Consider the following 19,797-nt stretch of genomic DNA (forward strand, 5'->3'; position numbering starts at 1 on the left):
TGAACTTAGAAACACTGTGTAAGGACAGGTTCATTAGAATTTTAAAATGTCCTTTAATTTCTTTCTAGCATATTGTATGTGATTTGGTCATGAACCCCTTAAGGACCCAGCCAACTTTCACTGTAGGAACCGGCCATTTTTTGCACATTTGACCACTGTCACTTTAAGCATTAATAACTCTGGGATGCTTTTACCTTTCATTCTGATTCCGAGATTGTTTTTTCATGACATATTCTACTTTATGTTAGTGGTAAAATTTTGTCGATACTTGCATCGTTTCTTGGTGAAAAATTCCAAAATTTGATGAAAAAATTTAAAATTTTGCATTTTTTTAACTTTGAAGCTCTCTGCTTATAAGGAAAATGAATATTCAAAATAAATTATATATTGATTCACATATACAACATGTCTACTTTATGATTGCATCATAACGTTGACATGTTTTTACTTTTGGAAGAGATCAGAGGGATTCAAAGTTCAGCAGCAATTTTCCAATTTTTCACAACATTTTCAAAATCAAAATTTTTCAGGGACCAGTTCTGTTTTGAAGTGGATTTGAAGGGCCTTCTTATTAGAAATACCCCACAAATGACCCCATTATAAAAACTGCACCCCTCAAAGTATTCAAAATTACATTCAAAAGGTTTTTTAACCCTTTAGGTGTTTCACAGGAATAGCAGAAAATTGAAGGAGAAAATTCAAAATCTTCATTTTTTACACTGGCATGTTCTTGTAGACCCAGTTTTTGAATTTTTACAAGGGGGAAAAGGAGAGAAATCTTCCTAGAATATGTAACCCAATTTCTCTCGAGTAAGGAAATACCTCATATGTGTATGTGTCAAGTGTACGGCGGGCGCAGTAGAGGGCTCAGAAGGGAAGGAACGACAATGGGATTTTGGAGAGTGAGTTTTTCTGAAATGGTTTTTGTGGGGCATGTTGCATTTAGGAAGCCCCTCTGGTGCCAGAACAGCAAAATAAAACCACATGGCATACTATTTTGGAAACTACACCCCTCAAGGCACGTAACAAGGGCTCCAGTGAGCCTTAACACCCCACAGGTGCTTCATGACTTTTTGTTAAAGTTAGATGTGTAAATGATTTATTTATTTTTTTCCACTAAAATGCTAGTTTTCCCCAAAATGTAAAATTTTTACAAGGACGAACTACAATGCTCAGGAGAGAAGGAGCGCCATTGAGCTTTTGAAGACTGAATTTGGTTGGAATAGAAGACGGGGGCCATGTGCGTTTACAAAGCCCCCCCCCCCCCGTGGTGCCAGAACAGTGGACCCCCCCCACGTGACCCCATTTTGGAAACAACACCCCTCATAGAATTTAATAAGGGGTGCAGTGAGTATTTACATCCCACTGGCGTTTGACAGATCTTTGGAACAGTGGGCTGTGCAAATGAAAAATTACATTTTTCATTTTCACGGACCACTGTTCGAAAATCTGTCAGACACCTGTGGGGCGTAAATGCTCACTACTGTACCCCTTATTACATTACGTGAGGGGTGTAGTTTCCTATATGGGGTCAGGTGTGGGTATTTCTTTTTTTGCGTTTATGGCAGAACCACTGTAAAATCAGCCACCCCTGTGCAAATCACCAGTTTAGGCTTCAAATGTACATGGTGCGCTCTCACTCCTGAGCCTTGTTGTGCGCCCGCAGAGCATTTTACGCCCACATATGGGGTATTTCCGTACTCAGGAGAAATTGCGTTACAAACTTTGTGTTTTTTTTTTTTCCTTTTAACACTTGTGAACATAAAAAGTAAAGGACAACACCAGCATGTTAGTGTAACATTTAAAAATTTTTTACACTGACAGGCTGGTGTAGCCCCCAACTTTTCCTTTTCATAAAGGGTAAAAGGAGAAAAAGCCCCCCAAAATTTGTAACACAATTTCTCCCGAGTACGGCCCTAAACTGTTTCCTTGAAATATGACAGGGCTCTGAAGTGAGAGAGCGCCATGTGCATTTGAGGACTAAATTAGGGATTGCATAGGGGTGGACATAGGGGTATTCTACACCAGTGATTCCCAAACAGGGTGCCTCCAGCGGTTGCCAAACTCCCAGCATGCCTGGACAGTCAGTGGCTGTCCGGAAATGCTGGGAGTTGTTGTTTTGCAACAGCTGGAGGCTCCGTTTTGGAAACACTGCTGTACAATACGTTTTTCATTTTTATTGGGGGGGACAGTGTAAGGGGGTGTTTATGTAGTGTTTTACCCTTTATTATGTGTTAGTGTAGTGTAGTGTTTCTAGGGTACATTCACACGGGCGCAGGTTTACAGTGAGTTTCCCGCTAGAAATTTGCGCTGCGGCGAAAAATTTGCCGCTACTCATACTTGAAGCAGGAAACTTACTGTAAACCTGTCCGTGTGAATGTACCCTGTACGTTCACTTGGGGGGGGGGCAAACCTCCAGCTGTTTCAAAACTACAACTCCCAGCATGTACTGACAGACCGTGCATGCTGGGAGTTGTAGTTTTGCAAAAGCTAAAGGCACACTGGTTGGAAAACCTTCAGTTAGATTCTGTTACCGCGATCCCTCTGTATTCCGGTCACTGGATCACCACAGACCCGTATGACCCGGAATCGGCGCAAATCGCAAGTGTGAATTCACTTGCGATTTGCGCCGATCGCCGACATGGGGGGGGGGTCTGATGACCCCCCTGGTCATTTGCACGGGGTGCCTGCTGATCGATATCAGCAGTCGCCCCAATCCGTTCCCCGCCCGGTGCGCGGCGGGGACCGAAATTCCCACGGGTGTACAGGTACGCCCTGGGTCCTTAAGACCCAGGTACAGAAGGCGTAACCATACGCCCTAGGTCCTGTATGGGTTTAAACAGACATGACTATTTCATAGTTCATGAGTGCAGCAAAGCATACATACCTCTGTTAGTATTCATGTGTACTGTTTTACTAGAAGTTCTGTTACAGTAAAAATGTGCATTAAGTCTACTTTGGTTTGATGAGCCACAGGAACAAGTAGTTTCTTCTCTTTCAAGACATGTTTGGAGAAATTTTTATTACTATATTTACATTTTTATTTGACTGTTTTTTATGTTAATGATATTATTATATAAATTAAATAACAACCCAAAACATAGCAATCAAAAAATAAAGTTGTCTAAAAAATATAACAAAGTTTTTTAAATATGTATTTTTTTCATAGTCCTATTATACTTGTGAATACTGGACAGTAGATAAATCAGAAAACTGTTCAAGCCTTTGAACTTTACCATCGATTTAGACATTTAAGAATACCATGGAGAGAAAGGAAGAAAAAGTAACTAAAGGACAACATCTGCCTGGAGTTTGCATATCCTTCCTGTGGGTGTTTTCTAGGTAGTGTGGTTTTCTCCCCACTCCAAAATACTAGATACATTTTATATGATATTAGAAATTGAAGAAACAGTCAAGGGATTATTTTTTTTTGCTTATTCAGTAGTCCCTCAAGTTACAGTATTTATTGGTTCTACGACCATTGTAAGTTAAAACTAATGTATCTTTAACCATAGTAATTGGTCCAAAGTCTCCAAATGTCAACCCAAATTAAAGAAATGACAAGATCACCAGTACAGATAAAACAAGTTCCTCCATATAAAAGTCATAAAACACTTTATACATACGCACAATATCCACTGGATAAAAAATGGAGGCAACCTCACTCGGTGTTAAAAGGAGCAGTATGTCCTGTAACAGGTAAAGATCAATGCAGTTCCTCTTTATACTATTGGGAGGTAATACTAGAAAGCCATTCAGTGCATGCAGCCAGGTCTCATCTGAGATGTCCACATGGTGAGAAAACCATGGCTACCCATGATGATGTGAGGGACCCAGCTTTACTAGATGCAAAAGTTAAATCTCACATAATCTTGGTAAGACACAAATTCCTTCTCATTTGATTAAAGGAGTACCATAGCTTAGTAAAATGTATCCCCTATCCAAAGGGGATAAGTGTTTGATCACAGGATCTCTGGGACCCCTGCAATCTCTTGCCGGGCGCCACTGCTCTTAGTATGAAAGGAGCTGCATCAACCACAGTACGAAGTGGGGGCCCCCTCCATGCACCTCTGTGATACAGAGTAAGTGTATCTCTGGCTCTCCCATAGAGATGCAGGGGGGAGGGGCAGTTGTCAGCCACTGCTTTGTGCTGTGGTTAACATAGCTCCTTTCATGGGTTGAGCCAGAGGGGGCCCAGGCAGGAGAGCGTGGTGGGGTTGGACCACCCACAATTAGACACTTATTCTCTATCTTTTGAACCATTTTTTGTATACCAAAGAACAACTTTAAGACCTATTTCTGCAGAAAATAGGGTGTGCTCTAAATATGCATTCATACGATGCATACAGTATAGTCTATGATAAATCCTTTGCCATCTAATAATAATAATCAATTTATTTATATAGCGCCAACAAATTCCACAGCACTTAACAATTTGGGGGTACAAATAAAGACAAGTTTCAGACATAATAATATTACACACTAAAAAAATTCAAACAGAAGAAGTGATAGCCCTGCTTGCAAGATCTTATGGACTACAAGGAGTGGGGTTGAAACAGAAGGGATAAAGTGCTTTTATTGATACGATTGTTCAGCCATATTTTATAAATAGGAAAGTTTACATACAGGAGGGTGATCCAATCACTAGCTAATCTCCGAATGTCTAAAGTGCATAGAGAGCAGGGGGAGACTGTCGAATATGAAGCTTTTGATGTCTCCAAGACACAAAAATCACAAAAGGGGTATAGTGGAGGCCAATAAGGGGATGTCATAGGCCTGCCTGAAGAGATGTGTCTTTAGAGCACGTTTAAATGTTGTGGTTAAGTCTGAGGGATCAAGGTATGGCATTCTAGAGAACTGGTAAAGCACGAGCAAAGTCTTGGAGATGGGAGTGAGAGGTTTGGATTATAGAAGATGTTAGTGTTAGATCATTAGCAGAGCAGAGAGTATGTGTTGGATGGTAGACAGAGATAAAGGAGGAGATGTGGGGAGGTGCAGCACCGGGGAGAGCGTTGTGTGTGAGATGTTGTACTCTATTCTGGACTGAATGGGTAACTAGTATAGTGACTGGCACAAGGGAAAGGCATCTGTGTAACGGCTGGAGAGGAAGATGAGTCTGGCTGTGGCATTGAGGATGAACTGGAGAGAGGAGAGAAGGGAAGGCCTATTAGTAAAGAGTTAAAATAGTCAAGGCGGCAGTGAATCATGGCAGATTCTAGAGATATTTTTTAGGTGAAAGTGACAATATAGGGAGTGAAAGACAGATCAGAGTCTAGTATAACTTTAAGACTTTAAGTGAGTTTGCTACCTAGGAGTTATGGTAGTACCACATACAGAGATGGAAAATTTCAGGTTTAGCTACATCAGTTGATAGAGAAAATACAAGAAGTTCTGTTTTAGAAAGATTTAGTTTCAGATATAAGGAGGACATGATGTTTTAGACAGCAGAAAGACAGTCACTGGTATTTTGTAGGAGTGCATGGGTGATGTCGGGAGAAGAGGTATAGAGTTGGGTGTCATTAGTGTAGCGATAGTACTGAAAACCAACTCTTCTGACTGTTTTTCCAATGGGGAATGGGTAGAGAGAAAAGAGTAAAGGACCCAAGACTGATCCCTGGGGAACCCTTACAGCAAAGGGAAGAGGAGAAGTAGAAGAGCCGGAAAATGAGACACTGAAGTAGCGGCCTGAGAGGTAGGAGGACAACCAGGAAAGAGAAGAGTCCTTAAGACCAATGGAGCGGAGGCTACTGAGGTGAAGTTGGTGATCTACAGTGCAAAGAGGTCTAGGAGAATCGATAGAGATAAATTGCCATTAGATTTGGAAGTGAGAAGATCATTAGAGACTTTGGTTGGGGCCGTTTCTGTGGAGTGTAGGGAGCGTAAACCAGACTGTAAGGGTTCCAGAAGCAAGTTCTCAGAGAGATAGCGGATCAGGTGGGAATAAACCAAGCGTTTCAGGAGTTTTGAGATACAGGGTTGATAGTTGGATGCACAGGAGATGTTTTGGGGTTATGATAGAATGTTTGAAGGTATAAGGAAAGATACCGGAAGATATAGCAGATAGCAGAGGAGAGAGACTGGATGAGGTGTGAGAGCATAGGGTCGCTAGAGCAGATATAGAGGCTGGAGGAGGGGAGGAGCCTGGAAACTTCATCCTCCATTACGGGCTCGAAAACTGAGAGTAATGAAGAGGAATTGTGGCCGGGAATTGGATCAGAACTTTTGGGGGACTGGGAGAGGATTTAGTTACGAATGTCATCAATTTTAGTTTAAAATGATGTGTCCAGGTCTTCAGCACAGAGATTAGTAATTGGTGTCTGTACTTTTAGCCTAAGAAAAGAGTTGAATGTGTTTAAAAAGTCGTTTTGGGTTGTTAGACAGAGAGGAAATAAGAGGTGAAATATATTTGTTTGTCGAGGTGAAGAGCACCAGGAGGTCAATAGATGACCGCCACCCTGAGGTAAAATGGACAGAAGAGTTTGTAGGTTTGAACCTCAAACAAGGGAAATATGAGTGAGAGTAATAGAGGAATGACCTGAAAACTGCATTGTGGGGAGAAAAGCACCCCAACTCCTCCACCATACCTGGTGTCAAATTTGGGGTATGGAAAAAGTGAAGGTCACCATAAGTTAGAGCAGCGGGGAAAGCAGTGTTAGAAGGTTAAGAGAATAAGTGATAGATGAGTCACGAATCTGGGTGAGTTTGTTGCACAAAGATCGAGTGTTTAGGGGAGCACAGTTAAAGGAAACAAGAGGGACAGGAAAAGGAGGCAGCAAATCTGATTGGTATAAATTATATTGCTACAAGGAAACTTCTAAGTTTTTCCTCTAAATGTAAGTGCCATAAATTATATATCTTGTACAGTGTCTGAAAAAGGTTCTCACCCAAAGTCATGTGTAATGAGTTAAAGTGGGTGGAGTGTTAACTTTTCACTTCCATTTTTATATTTTGAGAAATAAGATGTTAGATAACATGAATCTCAAAAAAATATCTGAACTAACTTTATAACTGATGTTCTGTTGTGACATGGTTACTAACTTCTGTGACTGTAGTTTTACTGTATGAAGACGTCTGTGCAATAAGCTGCACAGACAATGGGACATCTGTAGGGGCACCCCTACAGATGTCCCATTGTGCAACTTTTAGCATTTTTTTTCTTATTTTACTCATTTATGTTTATTAATTAAATCTGCATATGTTTATAATTCCTGTGCATTATTTTAATATATTGCAAAACTACCTTCCTAGCGTTACTGATATTGAAAATACCTTAATATATCTGAGAAATAGTTGGCTAAGATGTGAATTGCATAGTGCATAATTTATATTTTTTGGCAATTTATAAGGTCATCATTTTAATACTTTTTGTTCACCATAATTTAAAATTGAGATATGATGCCCAGGTAAAATTACCGACACCTTGCTATTGATCATGGTCTGAATACTCAGATCCCAACCGATCAAAACTGATCAAAAATGTCTTTACAACATGTCCAAAGTTTTTTTTTTAAAGTGATAATGCCTACTAAAAGGGGTTGCCTACTTAAAAATCTATAAAAAAAATAAAATAAAAGCTAAATTTGCCTTCCGGCACTCCACCTGTGCCTCCGGTGACCTTCTCGGCTGAGCTCCCCTTCAACTCAGAAATCATTACGTCAAGGCCCGTAGTATCACACAGCCCCCTCAGCCAATTGCAAGTCAAGGTGGGGCATTGTTCAATGTATATCGGCATATACTATATGCAGTAAGCTGCAAATCTCCCTCTTATGGGGGCTTAAGAAATATTACTATTTAAAACTATTATTCTGGAGGATGTTTAGAGATTTAAATCAGTAATTCTGAATTATAACTGCTGTGTAGATTTGTAGTTATACATTGCAGATTGGTTTGGATATACATGAACTGTTCTTTAAAAAAAAAAAAAAAAAAGTAGATAATTCAATACAGACATATTAGACAGTTGAATGACCTTATGTCTTCAGTTAGCGTTTCATGAATCTTGGGGGTAAGAGGAGCAATGAAACGACTATTGTGATTTAATGAGGGCAATAGAGTCAAATAGATACAGATATAGAACCCAGTTAGTACTTTGTATGGTACGCCTGTAAAGCATTCATGCTGATGCCACAAAGAGGCAGGAGGATTCAATGCCTTTTTTATGCCCTAAATGTCAATTTCTCATTTTTTATAATGGAAGAAGTTGTTCACCAGACATATCTCCAAGGTAAAAAAAAAAAAAAAAATCGATCTCCTCACTGAAGGAAAACCTTTCTATATTCGTCTGGGATTTGTTGTTATTAAAGGCATATATGGGCTAAATTCTGTTCACACCTAATTGGATTTATAGCTGGAGTGCTAAAGGGCTGGAATTATATGCTTCCTGGAAGCTCTTTCTGTCAATATTACAGCACACATGGAATTTACAAGGAGATTGTTCACTTTAAACAAAATGAATAAATAATTTAGAAGCAAGTATTAAGTTATACTAGACGGATTGAAGCATATAATATTAAAGGCTTGACATTGGTTAAATGTGATGTGGAAGTGTTAATTTGAGGTTAATGTAAATTGATAGTGGCATCCCTGAGTACTACACAGCAGAACATTTGCTATGCTTTCCAATGGAAACACCTAAAACAACTGGAGCCCAGCGGAGAGCATAGGGTTCTTAATATTTACTGACATATTTTTTCAGCAAATATTAAACAATTTAAATCATAATTTGACAATTCCGCATTCACAGCTGTATTGTAAACAAGATGTTTCCATAAAGAACCTGTCAGAACTAATTTGACGGTTGTGTAGGGATGTTATTGTTGACAAAAGGAATGGTAATGCCCAGTTGTCAAATTATCTATAAATTTCATGTAGAAGTAAAAGAGGAAGAAGACAAATCAACATTATTACAAAAAGGAGAACTGTATTTTATGGGGGATTATAGTTTATGCTAAAACAGACATAGGTTACCGCAGCACAGCTCCAAAGCGAATGGCAGCTGCTCTGCTTTCACCTGGCACAACCACTACACAGTGAGTGGAACCATCTGCTTCTGTTCATTGTGTATATGCCATTGTAGATGCTCTCCTGAAAAGATTTTGAAAAACCTGTATGTTGCTGTTTCAGGGGATTTTTGTGCTCCTGCTGCTGTTATTGAGCCACTGAGAACAGTGAGTTCTGTAACTGCTGCTGGTCATTAACCCATAAGACACCATGATCAATGCCGATCACGGCGTCTAAAGTGAACTAAAAATCTCAGGCAGCTCAGAGGGGCTCAAAGAACCCCCATGAGGTGATGGCGGGGGTTCAGCGTGCTAAAACGGCGGAGGAGGGTCCCCTTACCTGCCTCCTGCCACCATAGGCATACCATTATACAGTAAGTGCAATCTAATAATTGAATATCAAAGTCCCCTATGGGGACATAACCCCTTCAGGACACAGGGCATAGAGGTATGCCCTGACGTCCTGGTACTTAAGGACGCAGGGCGTACCTGTTCGCCCTGGTCCCGTTTGCAGGGTTTAAAGAATTCTCACCAGGGGAGAATGGGTTAAACCCTGTGGATCCCGGTTGCTATGGGCAGCCAGGACCCACAGCTAATGCCGGGCACCGCCGATCGGGCCAATGCCCGCCATTAACCCTTTAGATGCCACAATCTAAGTTGATTGCTGCTTCTTAAATGAAAGTGAAACTGTCCCGGCAGCTCAGCGAAGCTGATCGGGACCTTTGTGACATAATCGTGATGTCTCGATCAGCTAAGCAGACGTCGAGAGGGTCCTCACCTTCCTCTCCGTCGTCCGTCGTGCCAATAATTTTGTCCAGACCGTTTTTGGAGTTTGGTGTGAGACTATGAGATTTTTTCCTCCCTTTTTTGATTTAGTTCCAATACACGCAAAGGGAATTAACATGTGTATAGCAAAATGTGTTACTGCAATCCTTTTCTGTGAGAGATACTTCATTTTCTTGAAAAATTTCAGGGGTGCCAACATTTACGGCCATGACTGTACATATGAATTAGCAATAAATGATAATAGTAAAAAAAATAAGTCAGTATTAAGTCCATTGAAAGACCGCCTGCATAAAAATGTATATATAGGTAAGTTAAGCATATATAAACATATGAGACAGTTGGTGCACTGCACCACTCAACACCCTACAGCCGGCAAATAGAGCGAGGTCCCCGCAGCTTTCAGAGGAGATATGCATTCTGGGTAGCAGTACAACAATGTAAAGAGCCGTTCTTCCTAATGCTTGCAGACTGGCAATGTTAGTCTACGGCTCCGGAGTGTACTGCTTATCGCAATCTGATCTTGCTGCAGGAGGGCACGGACGTGCGTCCAGCCGTGATGGAAGTGGCTGTAGTTGGTAGCAGTGGTTGGTGGTGGATGCAGCGGGGAGTGGTGGCGTCCTCATGCTGAGGATTGCACGCGTGGTACAGTGGTACCTAAGTAGTGAGGTTTCAGCAGTTGCGAGTGGGAAAAAAATATGTTGGTTGGTGAATATATCTGAAAGTTCATATGCAGGTGGTCTTTAAGTATTGGCGTATACAGCAATGCCAAATGTCTTTTGGGGGGGTCCCCTTCCTCAGTAGTGGTGTAACTGCTACCCAGATCGCATATCTCCTCTGAAAACTGCGGGGACCCCGCTCTATTTGCCGGCTGTCAGGTGGTGAGTGGTGCAGCGCACAAACTGCCTCATATGTTTATATATGCTTAACCTACCTATCTGATTACATCATAGACTGTTGGTTGTCCGGGCATGCTGAGAGTTGTAGTTTTGCAACATATGGAGGTCCGCAGGTTGGAGACCACTGTCCTATACTTTACATTGCACGGATTCCTCAATATACGAAGGTTTCAACTAACGATCGTTTATTTGGAACAAATTACCATCGTATGTTAAGGGACCAATGTACCCTTATTTTCCCATTTTACAAAAAAAGAAAAATAAAGAAAAAAGTTAAAATATTTGGTATCGCCACGTGTGTAAAAGTCCAAACTATTAAAATATTGGAGGAGATTTATCTAACTGTGTGAGAAGAAAAGTGGAGTGATTTTCCCACAGCAACCAATCAAAGCTCAGCTTTCACTTCATCAGAGCTTGTGAGCTAAGCTGTGATTGGTTGCTGTGGGAAAAGCACTCCACTTTTTCCCTCAAACAGTTTGATAAATCATCCCCATAATCTTCATGATCCACGGTAAAAAATACTCATTTTTAATCACATCATATATCAGGATTTTTTTTTTTTAAAGCGATCAAAAAGTCACATCAAAGCAAAAATCATACAGCTGAAAACTACAGATCACGATGCAAGAAATGAGCCCTCATACATCTCCGTATATATGGAAAAATAAAAATGTTATAGGGGCCAGAAAAGGAGATTTTTATGCATAGGAATTTTGTTAAAACAAAGTTTGCTTTAAAGTGGTACAATAATAGAAAAACTATTTTACCATAAAGTGTACCTCATACAAACCAAACCCCCTAAAAGTTGCAAAATTGAAGTTTTTTTAATACATTTCTGCCTGCAAAATTTTTTTTTTTGGTTTCATGGTACATCTTAATGGTAAAATGAACATTACAAAGTACAAAGGTCATTGCAAAGTACAATTAGTCTCGCAAAAAATGAGCCCTCATATGGGTCTGTAGGAGAAAAAATAAGATATATGGATTTTAATAGAAGAGGAGGAAAAAGCAAAAACTCAAAAATAAAAATTGTCCTGGTCCTTAAAGAGTACCTCTCATTAACTTAATAAATGTTATAATCCTCCCAGTTCACTGCCCCCATCATGATAAACCACCCCCTGGCTTTATTTTATTATTTTATAGTTTTCTACCTTGATATTGCTTTGTATTTTCTGCTCAGGTTCAGGTTCAAAGACTGGGAAGGGGCATTACCCAGCAGGCGTGACTTCACCTGAAGCCATACAGGGGAGAACTTCTTTGCAACCAACAGCATATGGCAGTTAAGTGTGAGAAGAGCTATGATTGGATAAGGCTGGACACCCCCCCTCAGCACTCCAGACTGCACTTCCTGTGTTTGAACTTCTGCCAGGCCAGCAGAAGTCCAAAGTCTGTCAAAAGATGGGGTAAAATGTGCTCTGAACAAGTAGGAAGACACCTAGTGGCAGCTTTTTTAAACACAAATAAAACAAAGTACATTAGAAGATTTTTTATTTACCATAAGGAGTGCAATAGCAAAAAGTAGTTTTAATGAGAGTGCCCATTTATGGTCAAAATGTCCTTAAGGGGTTAAGGTGCACAGATTTTTTTTTAAAATCTTACTGTCTATTTCAGGGGGAGGGGCCAGAGTTAGGCAGTTTTTTTTCAGGAGTATACACACAGGTACTTTCTTTTTTAGTTTCCTGTCCAGTTACAGCACACCACTTAATTTTCTATGCCATGATATAGTACTGGTAAAAGTGCATTAACCCCTTAAGGACCATCGGTTTTTCAGTTTTTGCACTTTCGTTTTTTCCTCATCACCTTTTAAAAATCATAACCCTTTCAATTTTGCACCTACAAATCCATATGATGGCTTATTTTTTGCGCCACCAATTCTTCTTTGCAGTGACATCAGTTATTTTACCCAAAAATCTACGGCGAAACGGAAAAAAAATCATTGTGCGACGAAATTTAAGAAAAAACGCCATTTTGTAAGTTTTGGGGGCTTCCATTTCTACGCAGTCCATTTTTCGGTAAAAATGACACCTTATATTTATTCTGTAGGTCCATACGATTAAAATGATACCCTACTTATATAGGTTTGATTTTGTCGTACTTCTGTAAAAAATCATAACTACATGCAGAAAAATGTATACGTTTAAAATTGTCATCTTCTGACCCCTATAACTTTTTATTTTTCCACATATGGGGCGGTATGAGGACTCATTTTTTGCACCGTGATCTGAAGTTTTTAGCTGTACCATTTTTGTATTGATCAGGCTTTTTGCTCGCTTTTTATTAATTTTTTCATGATATAAAAAGCTACCAAAAATACGTTATTTTGGATTTTGGAATTTTTTTGCCCGTACGCCATTGACCGTGCGGTTTAATTAATGATATATTTTTATAGTTCAGACATTTATGCACGCGGCGATACCATATATGTCTATATTTATTTTTATTTACATGGTGTTTTTTTATGGGAAAAGGGGGGTGATTTGAACTTTTATTAAGGAAAAGGTTAAATCACATTTATAAACTTTTTTTTTTTTACACTTTTTTTTTTGCAGTCTTATAGCTCCAATAGGGACCTATAACACTGCATACCAACTGATATTATACCCTGTTCACTGCAAAGCCATAGCTTTGCATTGATCAGGGTTATCGGCGGTCGATTGCTCAAGCCTGAATCTCAGGCTTGAAGCAATCAATCGCCGAAGGGACACGCCGGAGGCAGGTAAGAAGACCTCCGCTCGTGTCCCAGTTGATCGGGACACCGCATTTTCACCGCTGAGCAGCCGGGCAGCTTTCACTTTCGGTTTAGACGCTGCGTTCAACTTTGAACGCCGCGTCTAAAGGGTTAATAGCGCGCGGCACCGCGATCGCTGCCGCGCACTATTAGCCCCGGGTCCCGGCATCAGATACATGCCCGATATGACGCGGGGTCGCGGGAGCCGGCCAAGGACGTAAGTATACGTCCTTGGTCGTTAAGGGGTTAAACAGGCTGCACTGTGATGGGGGGATGATTTACACAGTACACTACTATATGTGGCGATAAGGGGTAACTCATGCATTGGTTTTGCAATGTGCTATGCAAGCAAAAAACAAAGAAACAGCAGCAACACAGCAAGGCAGGAGTTAAACTAAGCATTAAAGGGGTTATCCAGGAAAAGAAAAACAGACATAATTTCTTTCAAAAACCACACTCTGTATGTCTCCAGGTTGGGTGTAGTTCTACGGCTCAGTTCCATTGAAGTGAATGGAGCCAAGTTGTAGTACCACACCCAAACTAAAGACAGGCAGGGTGCGTTTTTTGTAAGAAAAAAGCTCTGTTTTTCTATTCCTGCATAACCCCTTTAAGCTGTTTCTGAGGACAAGCTAAAAGAAAGGGGGATTGGAAACAGGAGACAGCACTGTGTACATAAGCAGGGTGTACACTAAATACTGAAACTGCTGTTTTTTTCTACTGAGATGAGAGGGAGGAAATTTTTATCAATATTTCAGGAAATGAGCATATCTTCGTGAAGCTCACATATTTCTAATAAACAGTTGTCTTCTCTATCCACCTCTCCAACACATAAAGCATCTTAAAGGGGTACTCCGGTGAAAAACTTTTTTTTTTTAAATCAACTGGTGCCAGAAAGTTAAACAGATTTGTAAATTACTTCTATTAAAAAATCTTAATCCTTCCCGTACTTATTAGCTGCTGAATGCTACAGCGGAAATTCTTTTCTTTTTGAAACACAGAACTGTCTGCTGACATCACGAGCACAGTGCTCTCTGCTGACATCTCTGTCCATTTTATGAACTGTCCAGAACAGCATATGTTTGCTATGGGGATTTCCTTTTACCCTGGACAGTTCCTAAAAATGGACAGAGATGTCAGCAGAGAGCACTGTGCTCGTGATTCAGCAGACAGCTCTGTGTTTCAAACGGAAAAGAATTTCCACTGTAGTATTCAGCAGCTAATAAGTACAGGAAGGATTAAGATTTTTTAATAGAAGTAATTTACAAATCTGTTTAACTTTCTGCCTCCAGTTGATTACAAAAAAGAAAAAAAGTATTTCACTGGAGTACCCCTTTAAGCACGGTACACACTTCCTGTGTTTTCTCCTGGTCTCGATTACTAGAGACAGAATTCCCCTGATGACAGGCTGTGGACAGCAGATTGCATGGAAATGAGACACCTAGTGGCCAACAACTTCTAATAGAGAGAAGGTGCACATTAGGGAAGTGCTGCTCAAAGTTTAATGCTGAAAGTAACTTTAAACTGACAATGTATTTGGAGAGCTACATGCTTGCTTTCTCACGTCCATACAGTTACTGAAAGCAATTCTCTATTTTATTCTCACATTCCCACTGGAAAAGCATGTCAATGTTCTCAAACACAAGCACCTAATAAATCATTAGACAATCCATAAGCAATATTCAATTATATGAATAGGAAGAATACATAAAAGATATAAAACTTAGAGTGCCTGTCACCAAACTAAACTTTTAATATATTGTCCGTTCCTTATGTAATTATAAGACACTTTGCTATTTACTTGGACTTCTGTACTTTTAAAGGGGTACTCCGGTGTAAAACATTATTTTTTTTTAAATCAACTAGTGCCATAAAGTTAAACAGTCTTGTAAATGACTTCTATTAAAAAATCTTTACCCTTCCAGTACTTTTTAGCAGCTGTATGCTACAGAGGAAATTCTTTTCTTTTTGAATTTATTTTTTGTCTTGTCCACAGTGCTCTCTGCTGACACAAAAGATTTTTTAATTAAAAGTCATTTACAAATCACCAGTTGATTTAAAAAAAAATAAAAAAATAAAAGTTTTCCACCGGAGTACCCCTTTAATTCTCAACCTTTATATGTTTTTAATGTGATTAAAAAAACAGCCACTAGGTGGCTCTGTTCTGTTCCCTGCTGCAAGTCAAACAGTTAGTTTGGTCTCCTACCGGACTTGCAGAAGTCCAAACTCAGGAAGTGCGTGTGGGGCATGGCAAGGCACATCTTTTCAATGACGTTGCGCCTGTTGGGGAACAACCACTTTCTCCTCCCAGAAGCTCACCCAATTTGAGAAAGGGAAAAGGTAAGATACCAAGCTTGTTAAAGCTCGGAATTTTTTTTAAGGGCAGAAAAGCTGTTAAGAGAATTTAGGGAATGTAATCTGAGTTAGCTTACAAAATATGGTTTGATGACAGGTAGTCTTTAACCCCTTAACGACGCAGGACGTATATTTACGTCCTGCGCCGGCTCCCGCGATATGAAGCGGGATCGCGCCGCGATCCCGCATCATATCGCGTCGGTCCCGGCGCTAATCAACGGCCGGGACCCGCGGCTAATACCACACATCGCCGATCGCGGCGATGTGCGGTATTAACCCTTTAGAAGCGGCGGTCAAAGCTGACCGCCGCTTCTAAAGTGAAAGTGACCCGGCTGCTCAGTCGGGCTGTTCGGGACCGCCGCGGTGAAATCGCGGCGTCCCGAACAGCTGATCGGACACCGGGAGGGCTCTTACCTGCCTCCTCCGTGTCCGATCGACGAATGACTGCTCCGTGCCTGAGATCCAGGCAGGAGCAGTCAAGCGCCGATAATGCTGATCACAGGCGTGTTAATGCACGCCAGTGATCAGCATAGGAGATCAGTGTGTGCAGTGTTATAGGTCCCTATGGGACCTATAACACTGCAAAAAAAATGTAAAAAAAAAGTGTTAATAAAGGTCATTTAACCCCTTCCCTAATAAAAGTTTGAATCACCCCCCTTTTCCCATAAAAAAAATAAAACAGTGTAAAAAAAATAAAAAATAAACATATGTGGTATCGCCGCGTGCATAAATGTCCGAACTATAAAAATATATCATTAATTAAGCCATACGGTCAATGGCGTACGCGCAAAAAAATTCCAAAGTCCAAAAAAGCGTATTTTGGTCACTTTTTATACCATTGAAAAATGGATAAAAAGTGATCAAGAAGTCCGATCAAAACAAAAATCATACCGATAAAAACTTCAGATCACGGCGCAAAAAATGAGTCCTCATACCACCCCATACGTGGAAAAATAAAAAAGTTATAGGGGTCAGAAGATGACATTTTTAAACGTATAAATTTTCCTGCATGTAGTTATGATTTTTTCCAGAAGTGCGACAAAATCAAACCTATATAAGTAGGGTATCATTTTAACCGTATGGACCTACAGAATAATAAGGTGTAATTTTTACCGAAATATGCACTGCGTAGTTACAAAATGGCGTTTTTTTTCCGATTTTGTCGCACAATGATTTTTTTTTCCGTTTCGCCGTGCATTTTTGGGTAAAATTACTAATGTCACTGCAAAGTAGAATTGGCGATGCAAAAAATAAGCCATAATATGGATTTTTAGGTGGAAAATTGAAAGGGTTATGATTTTTAAAAGGTAAGGAGGAAAAAACGAAAGTGCAAAAATGGAAAAACCCTGAGTCCTTAAGGGGTTAAAACGCACTACTAAACAAGGACAATTTACTTTGGCAAAAACCATCAGTGGTGTCAGGATGTAAGGCATCTCATAGAAACTTGATTCCTTCACACATGCTCGATAAATGGTTAAATATCAGATTAAATATTTATAAATGCCAATGAGATAACTAGACATTTGAAACAACCATAAAAAGAAAATAACTAGGAGGGGACCAGATGCTAAGACCTAAGTACTTGGGAAAGAACAAGAATGGAAGACCAGGCCAAAAGCTAAAGAGCAAGAGGTGAAAAACAAACTGGTTTAGGTGCCCAAGCTAAAAATGATTTGTTTTAAAGATAAGAACTAGATGTCCGAGAACAAACAACTATGAGAGACTCGATCAATAAGAAGCGGGGTGGGGGTGGTTATAAGGTGAGTAAAATAAATGTTAGGAATTTCATGGCGGCAAGTTGTTTGAAACAACAATGACCATATAATAACAATCTGAAAAGATGGCCTAGACAAGTTTGGTTTACTTCATGAATGTGTTTATTAGATTTCATTAGATGTACAGTACCTAAATAGTTATCTGTACACTGTTATGTTGAGTCATTAAAAATTAATATTAGTTAATTAATTAGATATTGTTATATGTTTCTCCTCTTGCATGAGAAAACACTTTTCCTATTTAAGAAAAAATGTATCAAAGGACAAATATATTGAATAATTGAAGTTAAACAGAAGACTGAGAATGGTAGGAAGAAATGCAAAAAGCTTTTCTACCCAGTAAGCCCGAAGAGAAGTAATAGGAAATGATAAATACAACATTTCGGACAAAACATCATCAAATACATATTTACAGCTGTGTGTGCTGTTTCAGTTTATAATTTGTTATGATATACAGTTTACATGTTGTTTTGCATAAAGGGGTACTCCCATGGGAAAAAAATGTAAATCAACTGGTGCCAGAATGTTAAACTGATCCCCTCATGTTCCCAACTATGTTGGAGGGGATGCGGGTTGACAGGCACCATAAGTCACATTTTCTGGTCATGTCCTGCACTTCACACATTGAAAAAAGGTGTGGAGGAATTAGTACAACTGATTTCACACAAGTCATTATCCATATCCAACAAACTTGTACTTTTAAACATAGGCCTTCACACAGCAGACACCGCTTATAGAACACCTTTATGCCATATCCTAATAGCCTACAGATCCCAACTTGCAGCTAGGTGGAAATCCTCTTCTGTCCCTTCTACAGCTGACATTATAGAAGCAGTCAAGTCCAATTGTTTTTACGAAACGACGTACGCTTGGAAGCTAAACAACAGACGGACCTGCGAGTCAAGATGGAAGACCTGGACGAAGCACTATCCACTGGGCTAGGTGTTGCTAATTAACCATGCACATCACTTCTATCACGGTTTTATTAGATTTCATGCTGTTCTGGGATCCATTCCATTAAATTATGTTCATCCTATATTATTAAATGGTACTACTCTAACTACCCATTACTACTTATGATTACTGGGTGTCACACTTTGCACATATTTCCGGTGAGTCTTCCTGTGACGAGAGAGGGGAGGACTACGGGATCTAGTAAGGAAAAATCCTATTCTTCGCTGCAGAGTTATAGGTATGACTATAAAATACTTTAAAACTGCTTATGTGATGTTTTTATTTTTCAAGATGACCTATAATGATCTACCGGATATGTCTATAATATCCGCAACATCCAAAGACATCATTCTGCAAATTAATATTTCTACATACAGCTGAGTGATCGCTTTAGTAATATTTATATAACTGTGTTATATTTGTTATGTATTGTTCCTTGGCCACGTGGTTTTCTTTGGCCAATCTTTCCTTTGTTGTAAATTTCTCAAAAAAAGAAATCCAATAAAAATTATTTCAACCAGAATGTTAAACAGATTTGTAAATTATTTCTATTTAAAAATCTTAATCCTTCCAGTACTTATCAGCTGTTGTATTTTCCAGAAGAAGTTATTTTCTTTTTGAATTTCCTTTCTGTCTGACCACAGTGATCTCTGCTGACACATCTGTCCAGAGCAGGAGAGGTTTTCTATGGGGATTTGCTCCTACCCTGGACAGTTCCTAAAATGGACAGAGGTGTCAGCAGAGAGCACTGTGGTCAGACAGAAAGGAAATTCAAAAAGAAAAGAACATACAGCAGCTGATAAGTACTGGAAGAGTTACGTAATTTACAAATCTGTTTAACTTTCTGGCACCAGTTGACTTAAAAAATGTTTTCCAGGGGAGTACCCCTTTACATTTTTATGGTTTGTGATTACACAATATATTAGATAATGCAGCTTTAGGTTACAGATAATTTTGGCTTTTAACATTTTTATTTTGTGGTATTATCTGTTCAAAGTAGTAGTTACAGTCAATCTGGACCTATTGAATGGATGTAGCAAAACTCATTTTGTTACGTCATTAATACCCGATTGTAAATACTGTATTTGCAGTCCAGTGATCATTTGATTGATATAGATCCATTTTCTCCAACTCATCAACCAGATGTCATCTCCAAGGGAAGCCACATCTGGCAATTCCATTCAAGTAAGAATACAGTACCAAGCAGATGCACAATGCTGTGGTACATGAAGTTTCTACTTCTTGATAGTACAGATCCATATGGACAGCATGTGCCACAGTACAGGTTATAAAGCTGTGAGCGTGAG

General features: G+C 39.6%; 1 protein-coding gene across 4 annotated transcripts in view; it reads left to right on the plus strand.

Moving 5' to 3' along the window:
- FARS2 (phenylalanyl-tRNA synthetase 2, mitochondrial) overlaps nucleotides 1–19,797 on the plus strand; it is a 397,026-nt gene that overhangs the window by 370,053 nt on the left and 7,176 nt on the right. The window contains exon 8 of one of the 4 annotated variants that reach the window (XM_056521086.1): nucleotides 11,862–11,960. The exons of the other annotated variants lie outside the window; for them this stretch is intronic. Within the exon in view, the coding sequence (XP_056377061.1) occupies nucleotides 11,862–11,916 (55 nt within the window). The 3' untranslated portion in view covers nucleotides 11,917–11,960. The remainder of the gene's footprint in view (nucleotides 1–11,861; nucleotides 11,961–19,797) is intronic. 4 annotated transcript variants of the gene reach the window in all.

Source organism: Hyla sarda, chromosome 5, assembly GCF_029499605.1.
Source record: "Hyla sarda isolate aHylSar1 chromosome 5, aHylSar1.hap1, whole genome shotgun sequence".
Taxonomy (NCBI): domain Eukaryota; kingdom Metazoa; phylum Chordata; class Amphibia; order Anura; family Hylidae; genus Hyla; species Hyla sarda.